Source organism: Hyla sarda, chromosome 3, assembly GCF_029499605.1.
Source record: "Hyla sarda isolate aHylSar1 chromosome 3, aHylSar1.hap1, whole genome shotgun sequence".
NCBI lineage: Eukaryota > Metazoa > Chordata > Amphibia > Anura > Hylidae > Hyla > Hyla sarda.
The window spans coordinates 101,099,374-101,123,219 of NC_079191.1; the positions used below are offsets into that span (position 1 = coordinate 101,099,374).

The following is a 23,846-nucleotide window of genomic DNA, read 5'->3' on the forward strand; positions in this document are numbered from 1 at the left end:
ATGGATTTGAAATGAAAAGAAGATGTGCTTTAACTACAGATTGTCAGCTTTAATTTGAGGGTATTTACATCCAAATCAAGTGAACGGTGTAGGAATTACAACAGTTTGCCAATGTGCCTCCCACTTGTTAAGGGACCAAAAGTAATGGGACAGAATAATAATCATAAATCAAACTTTCAATTTTTAATATTTGGTTGTGAATCCTTTGCAGTCAATTATAGCCTGAAGTCTGGAACGCATAGACATCAGCAGATGTTTGGTTTCATCCCTGGTGATGCTCTGCCAGGCCTCTACTGCAACTGTCTTCAGTTCCTGCTTGTTCTTGAGGCATTTTCCCTTCAGTTTTGCCTTCAGGTCAGGTGATTGACTTGGCCATTGAATAACATTCCACTTATTTCCCTTTAAAAACTCTTTGGTTGCTTTTGCAGTTTGCTTTGGCTCATTGTCCATCTGCACTGTGGAGCGCCGTCCAATGAATTCTGAAGCATTTCGCTGAATATGAGCAGATAATATTGCCCAAAACACTTCAGAATTCATCCTGCTGTTTTTGTCAGCAGTCACATCATCAATAAATACAAGAGAAGCAGTTCCATTGGCAGCCATACATGCCCAGACCATGACACTACCACCCCCATACTTCACTGATGAGGTAGTGTGCTTAGGATCATGTTCCTTTCCTTCTCCATACTATTCTCTTCCCATCACTCTGGTACAAGTTGATCCTGGTCTCATCTGTCCATTGAATGTTGTTTCAGAACTGTGAAGGCTTTTTCAGATGTCGTTTGGCAACCTCTAATCTGGCCTTCCTGTTTTTGAGGTTCACCAATCGTTTCCATCTTGTGGTGAACCCTCTGTATTCACTCTGGTGAAGTCTTCTCTAGATTGTTGACTTTGACACACATACCTACCTCCTGTAGAGTGTTCTTGATATGGCCAACTGTTGTGAAGGGGGTTTTCTTCACCATGGAAAGAATTCTTCGGTCATCCTCCACAGTTGTTTTCCTTGGTCTTCTGGGTCTTTTGGTGTTGCTGAGCTCACCGATGCGTTCCTTCTTTTTAAGAATGTTCCAAACTGTTTTTTTGGCCACGCCTAATGTTTTGGCTATCTCTCTGATGGGTTTGTTTTATTTTTTTCAGCCTAATGATGGCTTGCTTCACTGATAGTGACAGCTCTTTGGATCTCATCTTGAGAGTTGTCAGCAACACATTCCAAATGCAAATAGCAAACTTGAAATTAACTCTGGACCTTTTATCTGCTCATTGTGATTGGGATAATGAGTAAATAACACACACCTGGACATGGAACAGCTGAGAAGCCAATTGTCCCATTACTTAACAAGTGTGGGGGGGGGGGGCACATATGCAAACTGTTGTAATTCCTACACCGTTCACATGATTTGGATGTAAATACCCTCAAATTAAAGCTGATAGTCTAGAGTTAAAGCACATCTTGTTTGTTTCATTTCAAATCCATTGTGGTGGTGTATAGAGCCAAAAATGTTAGAATTGTGTCGATGTCCCAATATTTATGGACCTGACTGTATATAAAAAGAAAAAAGTAAACTACAACTCCTACACCAGGAGCATAACATTCAATACAATCATGCTAAACAATGCATAAACCCCATCACCCAAAATATATTAATAACAAAAGAATAATATACCATGTCCTAGAGAAATGTTATATAAATAAGAAAAAAGTATAAAGAGAAAAAAAAGGAAAAATTTACAGAATAGAATAACTATTCCTCAATCCATTTGGTCCATTTACTCAATCTATCAAATTGTGTCTCTTGTACTCCTAGGTGCTTATTTACATGTCCTTCCATCATAAGATTATGATAAACAGTGACTTTGACAGCCGACAGGTCTGGTATATCAACAGATATCCACCTCTGAGCGATGAAAATTCTGGCTACCCTAAGGACGTGGTACATAATAGTAAGGTGGCATATCGGTATTTTATCTAGGGTCAAAGTAAGTAGTGCTACATCCAGGTCCCACCCAAGAGGAAAGGGAAGTGAGTGATCTAAATAACCCTTAATACTAGACCAAAAGGGGCAAACAAGTTCACATTCCCACCAAATGTGCATTAATTTACCAATAGTGTTGCCGCACCTCCGAAAGTACTTTGAAGATGAAGAATATAGTTTAGTTAACCCATCAGGGTTATAGCACCACCTATAAATCAGATTATGTGAGGATTCAAAATGATTAAAGGGTAGCTCCCACAATCCTATATATATATATTTTTTGCTAGCCCATTCCCCCCCCCTCCCCCCGCTACGGCACTAGCCCATTCCCTCCTCCCCCCCACCCAAACCCCCCCCCCCCGCCCCGCATACCCCTTTCCCTCATTACACTTGCAGTTACTGCAGAGTCCGGCAGCGGGCGTGCAGGGACAGCGGCGGCAACGAGGCGGTGGCGGTGATGTGCAGGAGGAGTGGCCTCCCAGCCAGTGGCCGGGGAGCCAATGCGCTCGCTCCCGCCTGTCTGATTGACAGGCAGGGAGCGAGAGCAGCCTAACTGAAAAAGGACTGATTGCCACTCCAAAATCAGTCCTTTTTCAGTAGCCGGTTTTTAAATGTAAATTAAACCTTTTTAATGAAAAAAATAATAATAATAAAAGTATATTAGAGATATGTTGTAGTACATAAGTACTACAACATATCAAAAAATAAAGTTGGTGATAGTGCCCATTTAACACATCTAGACATCTTCCTGTGTATATCAAAAACAAACCTCCACTGCTCATCTGTAAATTTTTGACCTAGGTGGTCTTCCCACCATTTCTGAAATGTATGATACATAGGCTTATTAAGCTGCACAAACTCCCCATAGGCAGTAGAGATTCCCTTATTAAACACCTTTATCAAACCTTTCTATTCACTGTAGTGATAAAATGGATTCACGTCTATCACTTAAACTCCCTGATTGTACCATGTAAAGTAACATAGCTCCTGATGTCACCATCATCTGCTGCACCCTGGGATTGTTTGTTTCCATGCCCAACATATGGGTGGTCTCCATAGACTGCATTCTAAGGACAAGAGATCTATTATGTTTGTATCTTCTGCATCTACATAGCCTCCTTACCTTCTGGGCACTAGACATGCTTTACATTTAAACCTGTTTGTTGTTGTTCCATATATTTTATTATATAGATATAACATGCATATTATACAGTATATAACTCATGTATGTATGTACATACTTATGTATGCTCCAGCATAAGTACCAAATGGCTGGAGATATTTCGATAAAACCTGGTCAGGATATGAGGACGAAATATAAGGTTGGGAAATGCGGATAGGATATGAGGACGAAAGGATCTTCGCTGCTTTTCCTTTCCCATATGATTTAGGTTGAAAGAGCAGGCAAGCCTGAGTACACTGTTAGCAATTATATAATATTGTAAGTACTTTATGGAAAGCCCAAATATCAGACTATTTACATGTACAAGTGGTCCCTCAACATACGATGGTAATCCGTTCCAAATGGACCATCGTTTGTTGAAACCATAGCATGTTGAGGGATCCGTGCAAGGTAAAGTATAGGACAGTGGTCTAACAACCTGCGGACCTCCAGATGTTGCAAAACTACAACACCCAGCATGCTCGGACAGCCGTTGGCTGTCCGGGCATGCTGCGTGTTGTAGTTTTGCAACATCTGGAGGTCCGCAGATTGTAGACCACTGTTAGAGGAAGTTGTACTCACCTGTCCCCGCCGCTCCGGACCGTCACCACTGCCCGGGATGTCGCCCTCCATCGCTGTCGCCGCGTCCCCGGGGTGTACCCGCCGCTCCGGCAAGGCCTCTGCTTCCCTGGCATGCGCGCTCTCCGTCGGTGCCATCACGTCGCTACGCACGCTGCTCCTATTGGATGACAGGACGGCGTGCCCAGCGACGTGATGACGACGATGGAGAGCGCCGACGATGCAGGGGATCCCGAAGAGGACACGCCGGAGCCCCGAGGACAGGTAAGTGACCATCACAGGAGCTCACGGGGTACCGTAAACGGCTATCCGGTGGCAGCTGAAGCAGTCTGCGCTGCCGGATAGCCGTTTATGCGATGGCGCCGACATAAAAAAGCATCGTATGTTGATGCTGCCTTCAACATGCGATGGCCTCTGAGAACCCATCGCATGTTGAAATTATCGTATGTCGGGGCCATCGTAGGTCGAGGGGTCACTGTAATTCTTTACTAATGCTAAAGCATATATTTTCTGTTTCTAAGCATAGATCTTAAAGACTGTAACTGCAATGGGTTTATAGTTTGTTCACACTCATACATATGAACAGGATACATGTATAGATCCATATAGATACAGCTCACATTTTGGTCTGAGTTACATGTGCATACGGTCACTGGATACGGCGGGAAATATCAAAAGCTCAACACCGGAGTCAGATTTTTGCACCGTATCCGATTTTGTAGCCAGACTGAAAACTGGTATGCTGTGGTTTTCAGTCCGGCAACAGTTTTGAGATTTCCCCATCGGATCTGGTGACTGTATTAGCTAAAGGTGGTGTGAATGAACCCTTATGGCCACGCGTCCTGGCCTGACCTTGGGTTTAATGACCTGAGCTCACTATACAGTAGATCCTTATACTGCAATGAGTCTCCTTTGGTCAGACCAGGACATTGAGCCATAAAATGGGCACAGGAATGTACACTCTTGTAAAACTACCCTTGTAGACCAGTATACATTCACCTATCCAACACAGATATCTGTATTAGCTTACTATCCCATTATTAAACACAAGAGCAAAGAGAAAAGCAGCTGCCTTTGGCCGTCCAGACATGATGGGAGTTGTAGTTTTGCAACAGCTAAAGGCTCCCTGGTTAGGAAAACACTGTATTAGACTGATATACTAATTCAGCCTAATGTCTATGGTGCCCAGCAAACAGTCCATTTACATCCGGTCCCCACTAACCTTAGACTACTGGTCCATTGAAAACTAGATGAATAGACCAACACAATCTAATCCCCATTGCTAGATCTATTTTTCAACATTAGATATACAAGAAACACAGCACATTACATGTAATGTATTTTTTCAACAAAATAAAGCAACATACATCCATAAATATTCACGTACCTGACAGCAATGAACCGCACCACCCATTCACTCACACAAATAACAAGGGCTTGCAACGAGAAGCTGATTTCATTTATCCAGGTATTATGAGTGAATATTAAAGAAAACCTTGATAAAGAAGCTCTCCGTCTCCTATGTTATTCCTGCAAGCAGCCGCGCAGCACTGTCAGACCATGCACCACCCCTACAGCATCTTACTATAAATAATGAGCGGGCACAAGGCTTTCAATTTGGCATTTCATTTGTAGTAAGGGGGAGGGGGAGTCACATGCACGAACATATGAAATATGAAAGAGAAAAAAATGGACAAAAGGCATTTTGGCGTGATGACTGAGCTGGAGCATAGCGCTTAGGTAACAATTGTTATCCCAGGAGACAGGAAAATACATCACTGTGCACTTTGATTACTCAACTAGCAGCTAATGTGTTTACTACAAGGATGATGCTCAGCCAGTTCTGTATTACTTTACCCAGTATATAGTATGTATGATAGTTTGTTGCTATCTACATCAGTCGTATAGACTGTACTTCGCTGCTTGTAATGCCACAGTGCAGTGAGTTCAAGGTACTGTATAAAGGCATTATTGGTAAAGAAACTTGAGAGTTCAGTTCCCCCATCATCTGTCCGGCTGGTTTCACACATGTATATTATAGATGCAATCTCTGCATGTCCCGGCCTTACCTTGGATCTGATGACTCGATCGAAAATTGACCTGCAGCCCTGATTTAAAGGGGTACTCCAGTGAAAAACTTTTTTTGTTTAAATCAACTGGTGCCAGAAAATTAAACAGATTTGTAAATTACTTCTATTAAAAAATCTTCATCCTTCCAGTACTTATTAGCTGCTGAATACTACAAAGGAAATGGTTTTCTTTTTGGAACACAGAGCTCTCTGCTGACATATCTGTCCATTTTAAGAACTGTCCAGATTAGGAGAAAATCCCCATAGCAAATATATGCTGCTCTGGACAGTTCCTAAAATGGACAGAGATGTCAGCAGAGAGCACTGTGCTCATGATGTCAGCAGAGAGCACTGTGGTCATGATGTCAGCAGAGAGCTCTGTGTTCCAAAAAGAAAACCATTATTTCTGTAGTATTCAGCAGCTAATAAGTACTGGAAGGATTAACATTTTTTAATAGAAGTAATTTACAAATCTGTTTCACTTTCTGGCACCAGCTGATTTAAAAAAAAATATAAAAGTTTTCCACGGGAGTACCCCTTTAAAGTTGTAGCCTGCATCATCCTAATTCCTGGTGCATTAAGATATTGTATTGTACTCCTGAAGCTAAGATAAGTTATCCTATCACATTGCACAAACTTTATTTTAGCAGTACAGCTCAATTACTGAAACATAATGCACTATACAAATTATTAATATTATCATTAGTAATAATAATAATAATAATAATAAACATAATGATCTATAGAGGATTAGGATATTTCAACACAACAAATCGCTGTGTTGCATTAACCCATGTTAAACAACCATGGCTACCTCTGTACAATCTGCAGCATATGCATTTATATAACAGAAGCTCTGTGACTCTTTGTTTAGGAAGAGGATTTACTAAGAACAACATGTTATATGCCATTCCTATGTAAAATCCCCATCTGCGTCTATGCATGCCTCTCATTAAAACCAACACATCAGAGGCTGCTCGTTCAGCAACTTCAATGTCTACCCGTTTTCAGTCATACATTGTTACATTTGGTACATAAGGAGGCCATACCCACAATTGCAAATGTGCCCCCTTTCCTATCCACTTTGTGAGCACAGCGCAGAATGGCAAAAAGTCATAACATTTTATGAAATGTTTATATAGCTGCACCGGAGGAAATTAGATAAACATACCCCCTAACTTGTCCAGAAATCCCCATTAACTTCACCTCTGCAGGCAGGGCTCTGTACACTGAGGACAAGCAGGGCTCTGTATACTGAGGACAAGAAGGGCTCTGTACACTGAGGACAAGCAGGGCTCTGTACACTGAGGACAAGCAGGGCTCTGTACACTGAGGACAAGCAGGGCTCTGTACACTGAGGACAAGCAGGGCTCTGTGCACTGAGGACAAGCAGGGCTCTGTATACTGAGGACAAGAAGGGCTCTGTACACTGAGGACAAGCAGGGCTCTGTACACTGAGGACAAGCAGGGCTCTGTACACTGAGGACAAGCAGGGCTCTGTACACTGAGGACAAGCAGGGCTCTGTGCACTGAGGACAAGCAGGGCTCTGTACAAGGACAAGCAGGGCTCTGTGCACTGAGGACAAGCAGGGCTCTGTGCACTGAGGACAAGCAGGGCTCTACACTGAGGACAAGCAGGGCTCTGTGCACGGAGGACAAGCAGGACTCTGTACACTGAGGACAAGCAGGGCTCTGTACACTGAGGACAAGCAGGGCTCTATACACTGAGGACAAGCAGGGCTCTGTGCACTGAGGACAAGCATGGCTCTGTAGACTGAGGTCAAGCAGGGCTCTGTACAATGAGGACAAGCAGGGCTCTGTACACTGAGGACAAGCAGGGCTCTGTACACTGAGGACAACAAGCAGGGCTCTGTACACTGAGGACATACAGGGCTCTGTACATTGAGGACAAACAGGGCTCTGTACACTGAGGACAAGCAGGGCTCTGCACATTGAGGGCATGCAGGGCTCTGTGTACTGAGGACAAGAAGGACTCTGTACATTGAGGACAAGCAGGGCTCTGTACACTGAGGACAAGCAGAGCTCTGTACACTGAGGACAAGCAGGGCTCTGTTCACTGAGGACAAGCAGGGCTCTGTACACAGAGGACAAGCAGGGCTCTGTATACTGAGGACAAGAAGGGCTCTGTACACTGAGGACAAGCAGGGCTCTGTACACTGAGGACAAGCAGGGCTCTGTACACTGAGGACAAGCAGGGCTCTGTACACTGAGGACAAGCAGGGCTCTGTACACTGAGGACAAGCAGGGCTCTGTGCACTGAGGACAAGCAGGGCTCTGTATACTGAGGACAAGAAGGGCTCTGTACACTGAGGACAAGCAGGGCTCTGTACACTGAGGACAAGCAGGGCTCTGTATACTGAGGACAAGAAGGGCTCTGTACACTGAGGACAAGCAGGGCTCTGTACACTGAGGACAAGCAGGGCTCTGTACACTGAGGACAAGCAGGGCTCTGTACACTGAGGACAAGCAGGGCTCTGTACACTGAGGACAAGCAGGGCTCTGTACACTGAGGACAAGCAGGGCTCTGTACACTGAGGACAAGCAGGGCTCTGTACACTGAGGACAAGCAGGGCTCTGTGCACTGAGGACAAGCAGGGCTATGTACAAGGACAAGCAGGGCTCTGTGCACTGAGGACAAGCAGGGCTCTGTGCACTGAGGACAAGCAGGGCTCTACACTGAGGACAAGCAGGGCTCTGTGCACGGAGGACAAGCAGGACTCTGTACACTGAGGACAAGCAGGGCTCTGTACACTGAGGACAAGCAGGGCTCTATACACTGAGGACAAGCAGGGCTCTGTGCACTGAGGACAAGCATGGCTCTGTAGACTGAGGTCAAGCAGGGCTCTGTACAATGAGGACAAGCAGGGCTCTGTACACTGAGGACAAGCAGGGCTCTGTACACTGAGGACAACAAGCAGGGCTCTGTACACTGAGGACAAGCAGGGCTCTGTACACTGAGGACAAGCAGGGCTCTGTACACTGAGGACAAGCAGGGCTCTGTACACTGAGGACAAGCAGGGCTCTGTGCACTGAGGACAAGCAGGGCTCTGTATACTGAGGACAAGAAGGGCTCTGTACACTGAGGACAAGCAGGGCTCTGTACACTGAGGACAAGCAGGGCTCTGTACACTGAGGACAAGCAGGGCTCTGTACACTGAGGACAAGCAGGGCTCTGTGCACTGAGGACAAGCAGGGCTCTGTACAAGGACAAGCAGGGCTCTGTACAAGGACAAGCAGGGCTCTGTGCACTGAGGACAAGCAGGGCTCTGTGCACTGAGGACAAGCAGGGCTCTACACTGAGGACAAGCAGGGCTCTGTGCACGGAGGACAAGCAGGACTCTGTACACTGAGGACAAGCAGGGGTCTGTACACTGAGGACAAGCAGGGCTCTATACACTGAGGACAAGCAGGGCTCTGTGCACTGAGGACAAGCATGGCTCTGTAGACTGAGGTCAAGCAGGGCTCTGTACAATGAGGACAAGCAGGGCTCTGTACACTGAGGACAAGCAGGGCTCTGTACACTGAGGACAACAAGCAGGGCTCTGTACACTGAGGACATACAGGGCTCTGTACATTGAGGGCAAACAGGGCTCTGTACACTGAGGACAAGCAGGGCTCTGCACATTGAGGGCATGCAGGGCTCTGTGTACTGAGGACAAGAAGGACTCTGTACATTGAGGACAAGCAGGGCTCTGTACACTGAGGACAAGCAGAGCTCTGTACACTGAGGACAAGCAGGGCTCTGTTCACTGAGGACAAGCAGGGCTCTGTACACAGAGGAGAAACAGAGCTCTGTGCACTGAGGACAAGCAGGGCTATGTACACTGGGGACAAGCAGGGCTCTGTACACTGAGGACAAGGATGGCTCTGTTTATTGAGGGCATGCAGGGTCCTGTGTACTGAGGACAAGCAGGGCTCTGTACACTGAGGACAAGCAGGGCTCTGTACACTGAGGACAAGCAGGGCTCTGAACACTGAGGACAACAAGCAGGGCTCTGTACACTGAGAAAAAGCAAGGCTTTGTACACTGAGGACAAGCAGGGCTCTGTACACTGAGGACAAGCAGGGCTCTGTACACTGAGGACAAGCAGGGCTCTGTACACTGAGGACAAGCAGGGCTCTGTACACTGAGGACAAGCAGGGCTCTGTACACTTGATGGTTGATAATTCGAGAGTCTGCAAAGAGTTCTGCTTGTCCCGCCCTCACTTCATGTACTTGGACTTCTCATAGAGACACAGGCAATAGCTGCAGGGACAGCATTTTTCACCCAAAAATATACACATTTTTTTGACTAATGTATATAACAAATATACTTATAATAGTATTATCTACATTGTATCAAAAGTTTTTGTTAACGACAGGTATACTTTCAAGTTTTCTGTATATGTAGGTTACCTTGCTTTCTATGAAATTGACCCCAGTGTGTAAAAAAAAATCACAAAAATATGATTTTCACAAAATTCGTATTAGATTCATTCCTAAGAGCCCATGTATGACTTAGTAGTGTTATTTCTTGTCATTATTGAACATCTTCCACTATACGTCTGACCTTTTACCTGCTTCTAATTTTAATACTATTTATAGGACTATGGATCTATGGCATGGAAGATATGGAGATACAGCTTTTTCCTAATTTCTTTGTTTAAGGGTGAAAAATGCTACACTAAAGTCACAGGATTGAAATCTATAAAAAAAAAAAATATCTCCCATGGGCCTCGGAAAGAGAATGAAATACATAGTAAATTAAGTAAAGGGGATAAGAGCTCTCATTTCTCTCAGATATTACTGAAAGAGCAAAGTAATAAAAACTGACAGTGGTCCTATGAGGGACGCCCTTAGCATAATTCAGTATTCAACAAATGTTAAGGAAAGTCTGTCAGCAAATGAGAGGGGATTGTCATGCAACAATTGATCCCTAATTGCCCGAGCATTTGGCTCCATAAGATTTATTTAACACATAGGACTAGGACAGAGGAGAAGCCACAGAGAGAGGCCATAAAAGACAATAAAGACTCAATGGCAATTCTCTAATAGAACTGTGATGTAGCTTCTGTCTCGCCACCTGTTGGTGAACTATAATTCCCAGCATTTACTTTGAACTCCTGATTGGGATCTGCAATTATTGCATTTAGTAAGTTCTTCTAGACCTAGAAATTCCACAATTTTGCCATACATATATAAATATTGCTTCTAAAGGTAAATAACCAGTTACAAGGCTTAAGGGGCAGTTCATTTTTCTCATGAGTAAGTTTTTCACATGAGTAAATATTTCACATGATTACATTTCTCACATGAGTAACATAAACAGTAAATAATGCTGTTACTTTAAATTCATTGAAAACACAAATGTTGTGTTATGTGGTCATAAGGATCTTTACCTATAGCATTTATTGAGGAGTACATACAAACAGAAAGCCAGGACACAACCCGAAAACAACAAAAGCGCTCTTAGAGTTCGAGCTCTAAGACTGCATCATTTTTCCCAGATTTGCTGATCATTTCACAAGATCATGTCTGACTTACATCAGGAGAGGATTTCCAGGCTAGTTTGCTTCGTCGAGTATATCCTGATCCTAGGTAACCAAGCCCAGGTGTATGCCCAGGAGGAAGCATTATGAAAGGCAAATTACTCCCTTTTGGATATATATATATATATATATATATATATATATATATATATATATATGATGCATCAGACATAACTCAAAATATAAATAAAAGGGCAAATTCATAATTACATATACTTTAAAAATATTTCCATGTAAAATATACACCTATTCACAGATACAGCTCAAGGTGGCCAAAAGGCCATTCCACCATATAAGAAACACTGGACATATACTATAAATCTAACATGTTAAAGGAGATGTCCGGTGCTCACTTCTCTTATTTTATCCGTTCGGGCTGAAAATAAAAGAAAACAAATTTTCTCTTACCTGCCTAGGCTCCCCCGGTGATTCAGTAACGGTGTTCGGTCCCTGGGCTGTATTCTTCTTACTTCCTGTTATCCCGGCACGTCACACGGAGCTTCAACCTATCACAGGCCGAAGCGATGTCCCGCCTCGGCCAGTGATAGGCTGAAGCTCTGTGTGACGTGCCGGGCTAACAGGAAGTAAGAAGAATACAGGCCGGGGACCGAACGCCTGTACCGGAGCACGGGGGGAGCCTAGGCAGGCAAGAGAAAGCTTATTTTCTTTTTTTTTTTGCAGCCCGGAACGGATACAATAAGAAAAGTGAGCACCGGACATGTCCTTTAAGTCCAACAAATTCTGGATTGGAACCAAGGAGCTTTAAAGGGGTACTCCGTTGCTCAGCGTATGGAACAAACTGTTCCGAACGCTGGAGCCGGGAGCTCATGACGTCATAGCCCCACCCCCTCATGATGTCACGCTCCGCTGCCTCAATGCAAGTCTATGGGAGGGGGCGTGATGCATGTCAGCATAAACTTGCATTGAGGGGGCGGGGCTATGACATCACGAGCTCCTGGCAGCAGCTCCAGCATTCTGAACAGGTTGTTCAAAATGCTGAGCAACGGAGTACCCCTTTAAATTGGTAGTCATGTGATTTTAAAATGTATTAATTTCCTTGCTTTCAAGGGTTTCACTTCCATGTCCGGCCCAAATTTTCTCCACATGCATTAGCCAGTGGACACAACCAGCTGCCACCCTGGCAAAATCATAAGGCCATTGTCCAGTGCATGTGGATATGGATTTACCTGTCTGTGGGAGAGGCATCTTAATACAAGCTCTGGCATCACAGTCAACCCCTTTCAAGAAGGTAGAAAGCTATCAGGCAATGTAAGCACAGACCCAGAAGTAGAGTGCCGAGAAGCAAGGAAAGTAATATGTTTTTCGTTCCTTATTGCCTTTACTTCCTCTTGCATGTATCAGCGTCCCTTGAGAAAGTCCAAGTTGACGAAACGTACGTTGGGGCGGTGGTGATGGGTCTCTATCATAGGTAAGTGAGGTCTCGCTTTGCCATATATTACATTTGAGTGTGTAGGGTGCTTACATTTAGCAGCCCGCAGTGCGCGGCTACATATCCAGTGGAGGGAAAGCTTTTGTCTTCCCCCTTAGCTACACCACTCACATTATGAGCCTTTCATTGCTGCTCCACCTCTCAGTTTTTGTCATGTATTATTACTTATACAACTTTCAGATTTTTTCACCTTTTCCACCATGTTATCTGGTTTAATAGCCTGAATATACTCATTGCTTTGTATCATATCATTCTAATATTATATTATTTACATATTACAGTCACATGTATGTGATTTTAAACTCTGACTTTAATAAAGTAAAAATTTTTATCAGTAGCAATGGCTCCAATTTTTCCTCCAATGTTGTTTATGGAGCTATACTGAGTCATTAGTCTATAGACCCTCAGCACTCAACATTTGTATGATGTGGTTTGATTACAGGAAGGCATACTTCCAGTGCTGTATCATTTTGTGTCTAAATACATATACAGTGATCCCTCAACTTACAATGGCCTCAACATACAATAGTTTCAACATACAATGGTATTTTCTGGACCATTGTAACTTGAAACCAGACTCAACATACAATGCTATGGAATATGCAAAATGTGTCAATGGCTGGAAGAACCGACCAATCAGAATGGGCATTCACTGGTAAAACGCCTTTATTCCTAAAGTGCATGCACTGACTGGTGTCTGGTAGCACACCCTAGAGTACAGGGAAGGTATTACATGTTCTGTACTCTTTACCTGTGCCAGGGTCAGCTTCTCCTTTGGACACCAATAAGGGCAGCTCCATTTTACTGTTTTAGGACATTGCATGCATCTACTGTACAGGACCCTGAAGAAGCTCCTGTCCTCTACATAGACCAGTGTTTCCAAACGATGGTGCCTCCAGCTGTTGCAAAACTACAACTCAAAGCATGCCCGGACAGCCTTTGGCTGTCCGGGCATGCTGGGAGTTTTAGGTTTGCAACAGCTGGAGGCACCCTGGTTGGGAAACACTAAAATAAACAGTGATTTACAGCTCCCAGCAGATCTTTATTACTTCTATATATAAGGATTTGCTTTATCTGCATTACCTATCTACTTATTTTTCTTTAATCCTCACTTTTTCCTATTTCTGGATGACATTTTGGGGCTTCAGAACCAATTACCAGGTTTTCATAGAGTTATGGTCTCAACATACAATGGTTTCAACATACAATGGTCGTCCTGGAACCAATTAATATTGTAACTTGAGGGACTACTGTATATATATATATATATATATATATGTATATTGACATTGCTGGTTTGTCAATGCCAATCTTCATGAAATATTCCTATTACATAATAAAGTGATTAATTAATGATACTCTTAAGAAGAACCATAGCCAAATATAGCAGAAGATGCTTAAAATGTATTCTACATACAATTCTTTAAGTCAGGAATCGATTTACTCAGTTTCTATATTAATTCAGTAACTCATTAAAATGTTCACAGTTAACAAGGAATCTGACTCAAAAGCGAATATATCACATTATCATTACGAAATATACAGATGACTCATGTGCAGCAATGTGAACTGCTGCTATTTAAAGGGATACTCCGGTGAAAACCTTTTTTCTTTTAAATCAACTGGTGGCAGAAAGTTAAACATATTTGTAAATTACTTCTATTAAAAAATCTTAATCCTTCCAGTACTTATTAGCTGCTGAATGCTACAGAGGAAATTCCTTTCTTTTTGGAACACTGATGACATCACGAGCACAGTGCTCTCTGCTGACATCTCTGTCCATTTTAGCAACCATGCATAGCAGATGTATGCTAAGGGCAGCATGGTGGCTCAGTGGTTAGCACTGCTGGCTTGCAGTGCTGGGGACTTGGGTTCAAATCCCACTAAGGACAACAATAGATAAAAGATTATTATTATTATAATAACGTCAGCAGAGAGAACTGTGCTCGTGATGTCATCAGAGAACACTCCAAAAAGAAAATAATTTCCTCTGTAGTATTCAGCAGCTAATAAGTACAGGAAGGATTAAGATTTTTTAATAGAAGTAATTTACAAATATGTTTAACTTTCTGCCACCAGTTGATTTAAAAGAAAAAAGGTTTTCACTGGAGTATCCCTTTAAACATTTGTACTAATCTTGCGACAGGTGTTTCAGCAGTTTTATATGTTTTAAAAAATGAATCAGTCCGATGCAGAATGTGTAGGGGTTGTGTTTGTTTTGTCTTTACCCCAATGGGCCACTAAAGTATTTTTATGGATGAAGAACAAGCTCTAAAGGTCTAACAAGAGAATAAGAAAAAGGATTCCTACTACTACCACCTTTCTCCAAGACTGGCAAAGCTGTTGTGCCTGTGCACTAAACTGGCCATAGCTAAGTGGCATATGTCATTTGGATAGCGGCAGTCAATGTCAAATATTTAAAGAAGCACTCTGAAAATGTAATTTTTTTTTTTGCTTATATAGTGCTGCAAAGGCTATTATTGTGTATGCCTTCCTTATGTTTACCTGTTTTAGCTGGTGTGAAGCTGTTTTTTTTAGCCATACAGATTTCTATTTACCCACTGAAATAATTTTGTAATGCTGCCTACATTTGCCATGACTCCTCTCGCTTTGAAGGGTGGAGTCTCATCACTGCAGTTCCCCTAATTAAAAATAACCTGGCTAGACTCCAGCAGCAAGCATCAAAACTCTGCATTATGTGTACTTTTGATGCAGTATTTTTGTGCCATGAGTAATATGACCTCAAGTGTAATCACTATTAAGGTGTTTTAAGAACATTTGATGTCCTCAGGCTATGTTCACACAATGTGTTTTTACTGCATTTTTTGAGCATTTTTATTGTGCTGTTTGAATCACTGTAAAAAGAAAATGTTTTTACAATGAATTGTACAATAGCACCATTTTCCTGCGATTTCAAAATATTCCCAGCAAAAATACCACATGTGAACACAGCCTTAGAGGAGGTGTATATCTATAATATATTTTGATCCTATAGAGATAGCAACAACAGCATACAGATCTGGTGGGGTGAGGAGGGCTCTTTAAGCAGCCAGAAGGAATCTAATAGGTAATGATGTCATTCTGTAGTTCACAGAAAGTCAGCTGTCCCAAGACTGACCACTTCCTCTGACACATTAAGCATTGTGATTTTCTCTGTCAGGCTGGTGATCACATAGCCCAGTTACAATAATAAAACAAATAGAAGCAGCTGTTCTGGAATAAAACAGATGGCACTGTAGGACTTATGAGGGTACATTCACACTCGCGGATTTTCGCAGCGTATTTAGCTGCGGATCTGCTGATGAAGGCCCTGCTCTATGCTGGCTTTACATGTGCCTGCTGGTAGCGGCAATATGCCAGTACACACTGCGATGTGCGCGGCGTACTCGCACATCGCGGCAGCTCTCCCTGCAGAGAGCTCCCACGATGTGCGAGTATACTGCGACTCGCACATCGCAGTGTGTCTACTGGTATCGGCGTATTGCCACTACGAGCAGGCACATGTAAAGCCAGCATAGAGCCGACCTTCACCAGCGGATCTGCAGCGTAAAATACGATGTAAATCCTCGCGTCTGAACGTACCCTGATGGTGCATGACATGGACAAAACAAAACAGAAAAAACAGGAGTGCTTCTTTAAAAGGAAAATTCTTATAATTATGTACTATTGCTCTGTTCCAGATATAACACTAGAAACATGCATATGCATGCAGATCCTTTACGTCCTTTATGAACCTCATACATAAATGCAATGTACATTAAGAGTTAAATGTGTGCCAGCACTTAAAAGCATTGGAAAGATTGAGTGATAATAGATGCTTGGCTGTCTTCCAATGTCTGCTATAGCGTGGACAGAAAGCACATCTATTCATAAATACTCCCTGTAACATGCATGCAGCATATTCATGTCCTACACAATGTAATAAGTTAGAGCCGTAGTCTTTTACCGTTTAATTACATCTTGCTTTCGTCGTTTTTCATTTTTTTCTTTCAAATAAGCCAGATTCGCTTCATTCCTCAGACGATCGTTTTCACGAGCAATGTCTGAAGCGTTTTGTATTACCAAGCCATCATAGGCCTTTAGCCCCATATCTTCAATATATTGGAGAAATGTGCCCAAGGTATCGTCCTCCTGGTTTGTACTCATCATCTTGCAGAAGAGAATTTAACAGCAGGTATCTTGCCCTGTAAATCAAGGAGAAATGGTCATGTAAGTTATCGCTCTGTTACACGTTCTCTGCCCTACACATCCCTGCTTTTTATTTTACATGTACAGGTTAGCATTATCTATATGGCACTATGCACTTTGGGACACGCTGTATTAAGGCACTCTTTACAGTGGAGGACTTTGAGGGGACCCTGTGAAGCTATTTTCTGTGTGAGGGGGTATATGAGTGTGACACTTTTTACTGTGAAGCATTGTATGGATGACACTATTTACAGTGGGTACCCAAATGTATGGCACTATTTTTGGGTGCACCGAGGGTATGCTACCGTATATACTCGAGTATAAGCCAAGTTTTTCAGCACGATTTTTCGTGCTGAAAACGCCCCCTCGGCTTATACTCAAGTGACCTCTCCGCCTGTCAATCCCTTTCAGTAGTCTTCAACCTGCGGACCTCCAGATGTTGCAAAACTACAACTCCCAGTATGCCCGGACAGCCATCGGCTGTCCGGGCATGCTGAGAGTTGTAGTTTTGAAACATCTGGAGGTCCGCAGGTTGAAGACTACTGCGGGGCCTTCGTCATCATCCAGACCACCCTTTAGTTTTCTACTTCACTCCCTTCGGTGGGAAGGAAGGGTGAGCTGGTCCGGGCCATCTATGCTGCAGGGACCGTCCGGTGGGGAGGGTTAGTCTTTCCGGGCTGTACATTTTCTCTGGGAGGTCCTCTTCTCTGCTCCGTGCCTGGCCCCGGACTAGTGATGTTGCCTTGACGACGACGCACAGGGACGTCCCTGCGCATGAACGTCCCTGTGCGTCATCGTCAAGACAACGTCACTAGTCCGGGGCCGGGCCCAGGGCAGAAAAGAGGGCCTCCCAGTGAAGATGGACAGCCCGGAACGACTAACCCTCCCCACCGGACGGTCCCTGCAGCATAGATGGCCCGGACCAGCTCACCCTTGCTTCCCACCGAGGGGAGGGGAGTAGAAAACTAAAGGGGGTCTGGATGATGACGAAGGCCCCGCAGTGGTCTTCAACCTGCGGACCTCCAGATGTTTCAAAACTACAACTCCCAGCATGCCCGGACAGCCGTTGGCTGTCCGGGCATGCTGGGAGTTGTAGTTTTGCAACATCTGGAGGTCCGCAGGTTGAAGACCACTGAAGGGATTGACAGGCGGTGATGATGAAGGGGGGGATGATGACGAGGGGATGATAGGGTGGATGACAGGGGTGATAATGACAGGGTGATGATGACGGGGATGTTAATAATGGGGATCTGGATGATGACAGGTGGGGATGATGACATGGGATGACATGTATTTCCCACCCTAGGCTTATAGTCGAGTCAATAACTTTTCCTGGGTTTTTGGGGTGAAATTAGGGGCATCGGCTTATATTTGGGTCGGCTTATACTCGAGTATATACGGTATGTACTATTTATTTGTATGATATAGACTGGATATACTATTTTATAGAAATAGTGTTTGTGACCCAGAAAATTATTTAGGGTGGGTAAATGAGAGACCTAAAACGTTTTAATAATTGAAATCATATCGCAACTTTCATACCGTAATCATTTCTGGTAAAATGAAAGCTGAGCTTTGATTGGCTGCAACACCAGACAGTTTTTGTTCACAGACAGATTAATATATATGAGCCATTGTTTTTAAACCCTTGGCAACATGTACATGTATGGTGGATGTGTACTCAAGGATTATGAAGCTTGTTCAGGAGTGCCATATGCTATACAGGCCTGATCGGCACCCCGAAGTACGAATGCTGTGTGCTGATCGCTTTGTAGAGCCGCTGGAGGCCTACCGAAATCCTCCATTCCTGCCATGGTTGTTATACCTTACAATTTATAATAATTTAATGAAAGGTGTCGTTACAAAGTACAACTGACCCTGCAAAAAACAAGCCCTCATTCAGCTGAAGAAATAGGAAGAAGTATATGCAAGGCAGCTCTCAGATGCCACCTTTTGGAGGAGCTAGTATGACCTGTAAGTCTCCACATATCTTTCTGGAGCTCTCCCCAAGGAGAAGCATTGCTCCTTTTGTCCTTAGACGTAAAAATTAAAGTTATGGCTCTTAGAAGGTAAGGAGCAAAAAATAATATCTGATCACATCTAATGTACAAATGTACAAATGAATGGGCAGTACAGAGACCTTTCTAGTGATCTTTTTATACCTAGGCCGATAACCATAACAATCCTCTACGTCTAGAGGAAAAAAGGTTTCACCATCATCGCAGACGGGGATTCTTTACTGTAAGAGCAGTGAGACCATGGAACTCTCTGCACATGATGTGATGTCTGACTCACTAAACAAGTTCAAGGGGACCTGGATTTTTTTTGGAAAAATATAATATTACAGGTTCTGGATGCTAAATTTATGTGGATAGAGCGTTGATCCAGGGATTTATTCTGATCGCCATATTGGGGTTGGGAAGGAATTTTTCCTCTGTCATGGGGCAATTGGCATCAGCCTCATGGGGGTTTTTGCCTTCCTCCGGATCAACACAGAAGAGTTCTAGGTTGGACTCAATGAACTCTTGTCTTTTTTCAACCTTACAAACTATGTGACTGTGTAACTTGAAGATATCAATTTTTCCTTTTCTATGTTCCACGAGCGATCCGCTCTTTCATGAGGAGAGTAGTTATGAGTATCTCTGTCAAATGAGAGTATGCCCTTATAATAATAATAAACATATATTATTATTTTTTAGTTTATGATGTTAAAAACCTTAGAATGGCCATGTTAGCACTTTATCTAGATTTACCTGTAGAAAGTGTGGGTCATTCATTGGGGAGCCACAAGCCTTCACAACTAAAGTGAAGGGCATCATGGTCAAAACAATAAACAAGAACTGTACAAGGTCGGAAACACAAATCAGGAAAGAAGAATACTAAATAACAGCAGGGATGCAAAGTAATAAACAGATTGTAGGGAAACATGGCAGGTATAGAGTGTACAGACATCAGCCCAAGAACCAAAACAAGAAAAACGGCAGATATGAATATATGAACGCAACAGGATAACGGCAAAACTAGACCATCAATGCAGGGGATAGACAGGCAAGCAGAAGTCAGACACTAAATAGATCATGGATGCACTAGAATAAATACTCACTTGAAACAAGAACCAAACTGACTCCTATGTTAGGGACAAAGCAAAGCTCAGGAAACAGAGCTAACCATAGGAAGAACAGGATAAACTTCAAAACCAAACTCCAAACATGGAGGGATTCCAAAAGCAAAACAGGTCTGACCACTAACATAGAGACAGGTTCACAAAACAGATACAAAGCTAGAGAATAATAAAAAAAATAATATTAATATATATATATATATATATATATATATATATATATATATGTATATGTAATATATATATATATATAGTGTGTGAATATATCTCATACTGTATGATCTGAAGGGTATGAACCACCTCGAAATAGCTGGAACTTCCAACGACAAACACCTGATAACATCTATTACTTAAACTGTAGTTTTATCATGAAGCCTTCTGTATACAACTTTAGTTACCAGGGTTGTCAGCAATCTCTACTGGTACTATATTACCATATACTTGTACACACTGTATCTGCATAGGAGAGTTGTAGAACCTACCGGAGCTCCATACCTACTAGTGCTAAGATATTGCTTGCACATAACTCCTCTTTAACCTCCACTTTGTAAAATTTCTATTAAGCCTAATATCAAAGATTTTCAGGGTATTGCAACATTTCACAATGTACTGTACCACAGGGACCAATGAATTCCGCTGTTACACCCGTAACAGTTCTTCTGGGATATAGGAAAAACAAGAGTTCATTCACATGGCTCACATTTATGCAAAGCATGTTGTAGTTACTAAAACCCTTCAGTGTATGAGCTGCAGTGCTTGTGATTTCAAGCATAGATGTGCAAATAAGCACATAGTCAGGTTATATCTATCACTTGGGGAACTGTCTGTTTTATGACCTTATGAGTCAGTGCTTCAATGCACAAGAATACTACAGCGGCCATATTTTTAGTATGAGGCCATTCAGATTTGATGCTATGAAAAATATTAATCATAGTCATAATAGTAAAACAAAAATAAAATAATGATGTTATTAAATACCTCTGCTTCCTGGCCACTTGTGACACTACAAGACATTTAAATGACCAAAACTTTAGTTGTAGTTTTAGGAGCTCAAAACTCCCTTCCCTTCATATATTTGACCCCTTTATATATGAGATAAGGTTATAATTGGAGTTCCACTAAAACTTTGTGTTGTCTACACTGGATGCATTTTGCCTCAGGTCCTGGTCCAGTGCCTTACCATTGGGGAACTGCTCCTGGATGCACCTTTCCAAGTGTCGTGTCACAGCTTGTCTGTCATTTCTGGCATAGGAAACAGTGCAACCTGGGTTTTGCCCCAACCACTGTCCCTACCTACTTAGATTATCTAAACGGTGGCCACCAACTGGGTGACAGTTCCTACACTGATTTAAGTGCAGTAGCAATAGAGTAGTGAGAATAGCCAGACAACCCAGTTGGGCAACACATGGGCAAAGCAGTATCAAATCAGCAAATGAGTGGTTAATAAGAAAATCATTCAGAAGTCAGAAACCAAGAGAGCAACACAGTACAAAATCATAAACCAGGGCAGAATAGGCAATATTATTTTATTCACAGGGGGCTCATGTGGTTTGCATTTTTTATATATATATATATATATATATATATATATATATATATATTAATTGTTTTACTTTATAAATATATGCACATGCTATATTTGTGTTTTCCATGCACGTATTATTTGTTTTGTCTTATTTTATTATAGCAAAGTTTTTGTAGATTTATGTATGGTTATACATTTATTGTTTTATTCCCGTTGGGTTTATTGTTCATTGTTTTTTGAACATGAAGTTATTTAGGCTTAGCTATTTATGTTTATGAGTCCTATCCGAGGTCGGTCTAATATATATGATTTTAAGTTGTATCAAGATTTGGCCATTGTTAGTGGGATCCGGTCCTTGTCACTTAATAGTCCCATCCATGGCACTTGATAATGTTGGTTATCAGCCCCACTTACGTCAGTGTTATACTTATTCTTTAGTTATGTCTCACCTCTTGCCCTACATCCGGGAGAGTCTCTAGTATAGTTTTGCCACACTTCCATTTCTTGTATAGGTTGCGTAGTACGAGGGAATCTCCACTTTCAGTCGCGACATGAATCACGTGCTCACTAGCTTCCAGCCGCGTCACACGCCGCTTCACAGTGGTGGGAGCTTGGCTTCCGGCCATATGCACTGCCGCTTCATAAGTGAGGATGACATGTGATAGGTATGTTATCATTTATACACAGGGGATTATTTTATTAGACATAAATACTGCACTAACTAGCAGCACTAATCACTCCTGAGGAAGCTGTGTTAAGGGCAGCAGAACTCGTGTAGCTGCTGTGCCCCCTATGGTGGTGAGGGTGTCCCTGATTATTCTTTGGTATATGCTACTTCTTTAAATAGGAAGGCCTCAGTGGGTGTCAGCTGCATGGGCCACTGGCATTTATATCAGGATTTTTGCACATTTTGGTATTGTGTTTGTATTTATCTATATATTTGTGCCTGGCAGCGATATGCATTTTTGCACGTGTTTCATGCCTGCATTTTATTTCAGGGAACCTCAGATTGTATTATATTTGTCCATTAGGGGGCTGGTGTTTTGCAGGATTACAGTCCTCCACCATGTTTCTGTTATTTTTAAGTGGTTTTAAATGTTTGTGTTATGATTTATGTGTATAATAAAGATTATCATTTGTATTGTTTCATACCAATTACTTGGGGTGTGCGTCTTTCATAGTGGCTAGCTGTGCTTCTTTCTAGTTTGTAGAAACCAAGAGAGCAACACAGTACAAAATCACAAACCAGGGCAGAACAGGCAATGGGTCAAACCTACGCATACGACAAAATCTGCAGAGTGGAGAATGGTTGAGACACAGGCAAAGGTCCGGTCACAGGAGGTCACAATAATAACAATGCACAGGGAACAGGAAAATGTGAGTGATGGGGTAAATCTTTACAACAGGCATTAGAGTAGGTTTAAATCCCCCACCTCCAGGAGTTATGCACACCAAGACCAAGCTGATTGGTTCTGGTGCTCTTACTTGATAGGCCGACACATCATTCACTGCCAAACAGCCCTGTAATGTACAGTGCTGTTGTCAAGACAACCAGGGAAGCTCCCGGGCATGCCGAGAGGAGGATGGATGCAGTAATAGAGCTGAGTAAGATATGTGTCTGTCTGTAAGAATTAAGTGGAGTAACCACAGTTCTTCCCTCGTGATTATCCTTGTCCAGTTTGCTCAAGAAATTAGGACATCAAGATGGTACATCAGAGAGTCACCCACCTCAGTCTACAGCTACCGACTAATCTGTCAATCTGAAGAAGGGGTATGCTAACCCCGAAACGTGTTGTTGTTATCTACCAATAAAGCTTTAAACTTCACTCACTTCCATGATTTGGTTGTGACATCATTTGGATCTCCGAGCGCCTGGCTAAAGGTCATTTTTCCCTTGCTGCATCAGTACAGCTACAACAGACATATACAGGACATGCAAAAAGCACCAAAAAAAAAAAAGTATCTGCTAAAAGCACAGCCTGCAAGCAATGCACAATCTTAAACTAGAACTAGAGTAGTATGACCACAACTGTACCAACTGAAACAAAATTCCAAGTATCTGCATTTTAATGTACCCCCATCAGGAGTTTAGTAAAGTGTGTAGTCGTTCTGAAAATGCATTGTGGGGTCTACTGAGGAACTCTGGGTTATACCACTCAGCTAAGTGACACATCAGAGACTACTACCCTCATCATTAACCCACCCCACATGTACCCTAGAATACCTCAC

General features: G+C 42.7%; 1 protein-coding gene across 5 annotated transcripts in view; it reads right to left on the bottom strand.

Annotated features, from left to right (window-relative positions):
* NYAP2 (neuronal tyrosine-phosphorylated phosphoinositide-3-kinase adaptor 2) overlaps window positions 1–23,846 on the bottom strand; it is a 208,759-nt gene that overhangs the window by 166,096 nt on the left and 18,817 nt on the right. For 3 of the 5 annotated variants that reach the window (XM_056564780.1, XM_056564781.1, XM_056564782.1), the window contains exon 2: window positions 16,730–16,967. In XM_056564780.1, coding sequence (XP_056420755.1) covers window positions 16,730–16,932 — 203 coding nt within the window. In that variant the 5' untranslated portion in view covers window positions 16,933–16,967. Of the gene's footprint in view, window positions 1–16,729; window positions 16,968–23,050; window positions 23,125–23,345; window positions 23,414–23,846 lie in introns of those variants that run through there. The other 2 variants (XM_056564784.1, XM_056564783.1) reach the window with 2 other exon arrangements.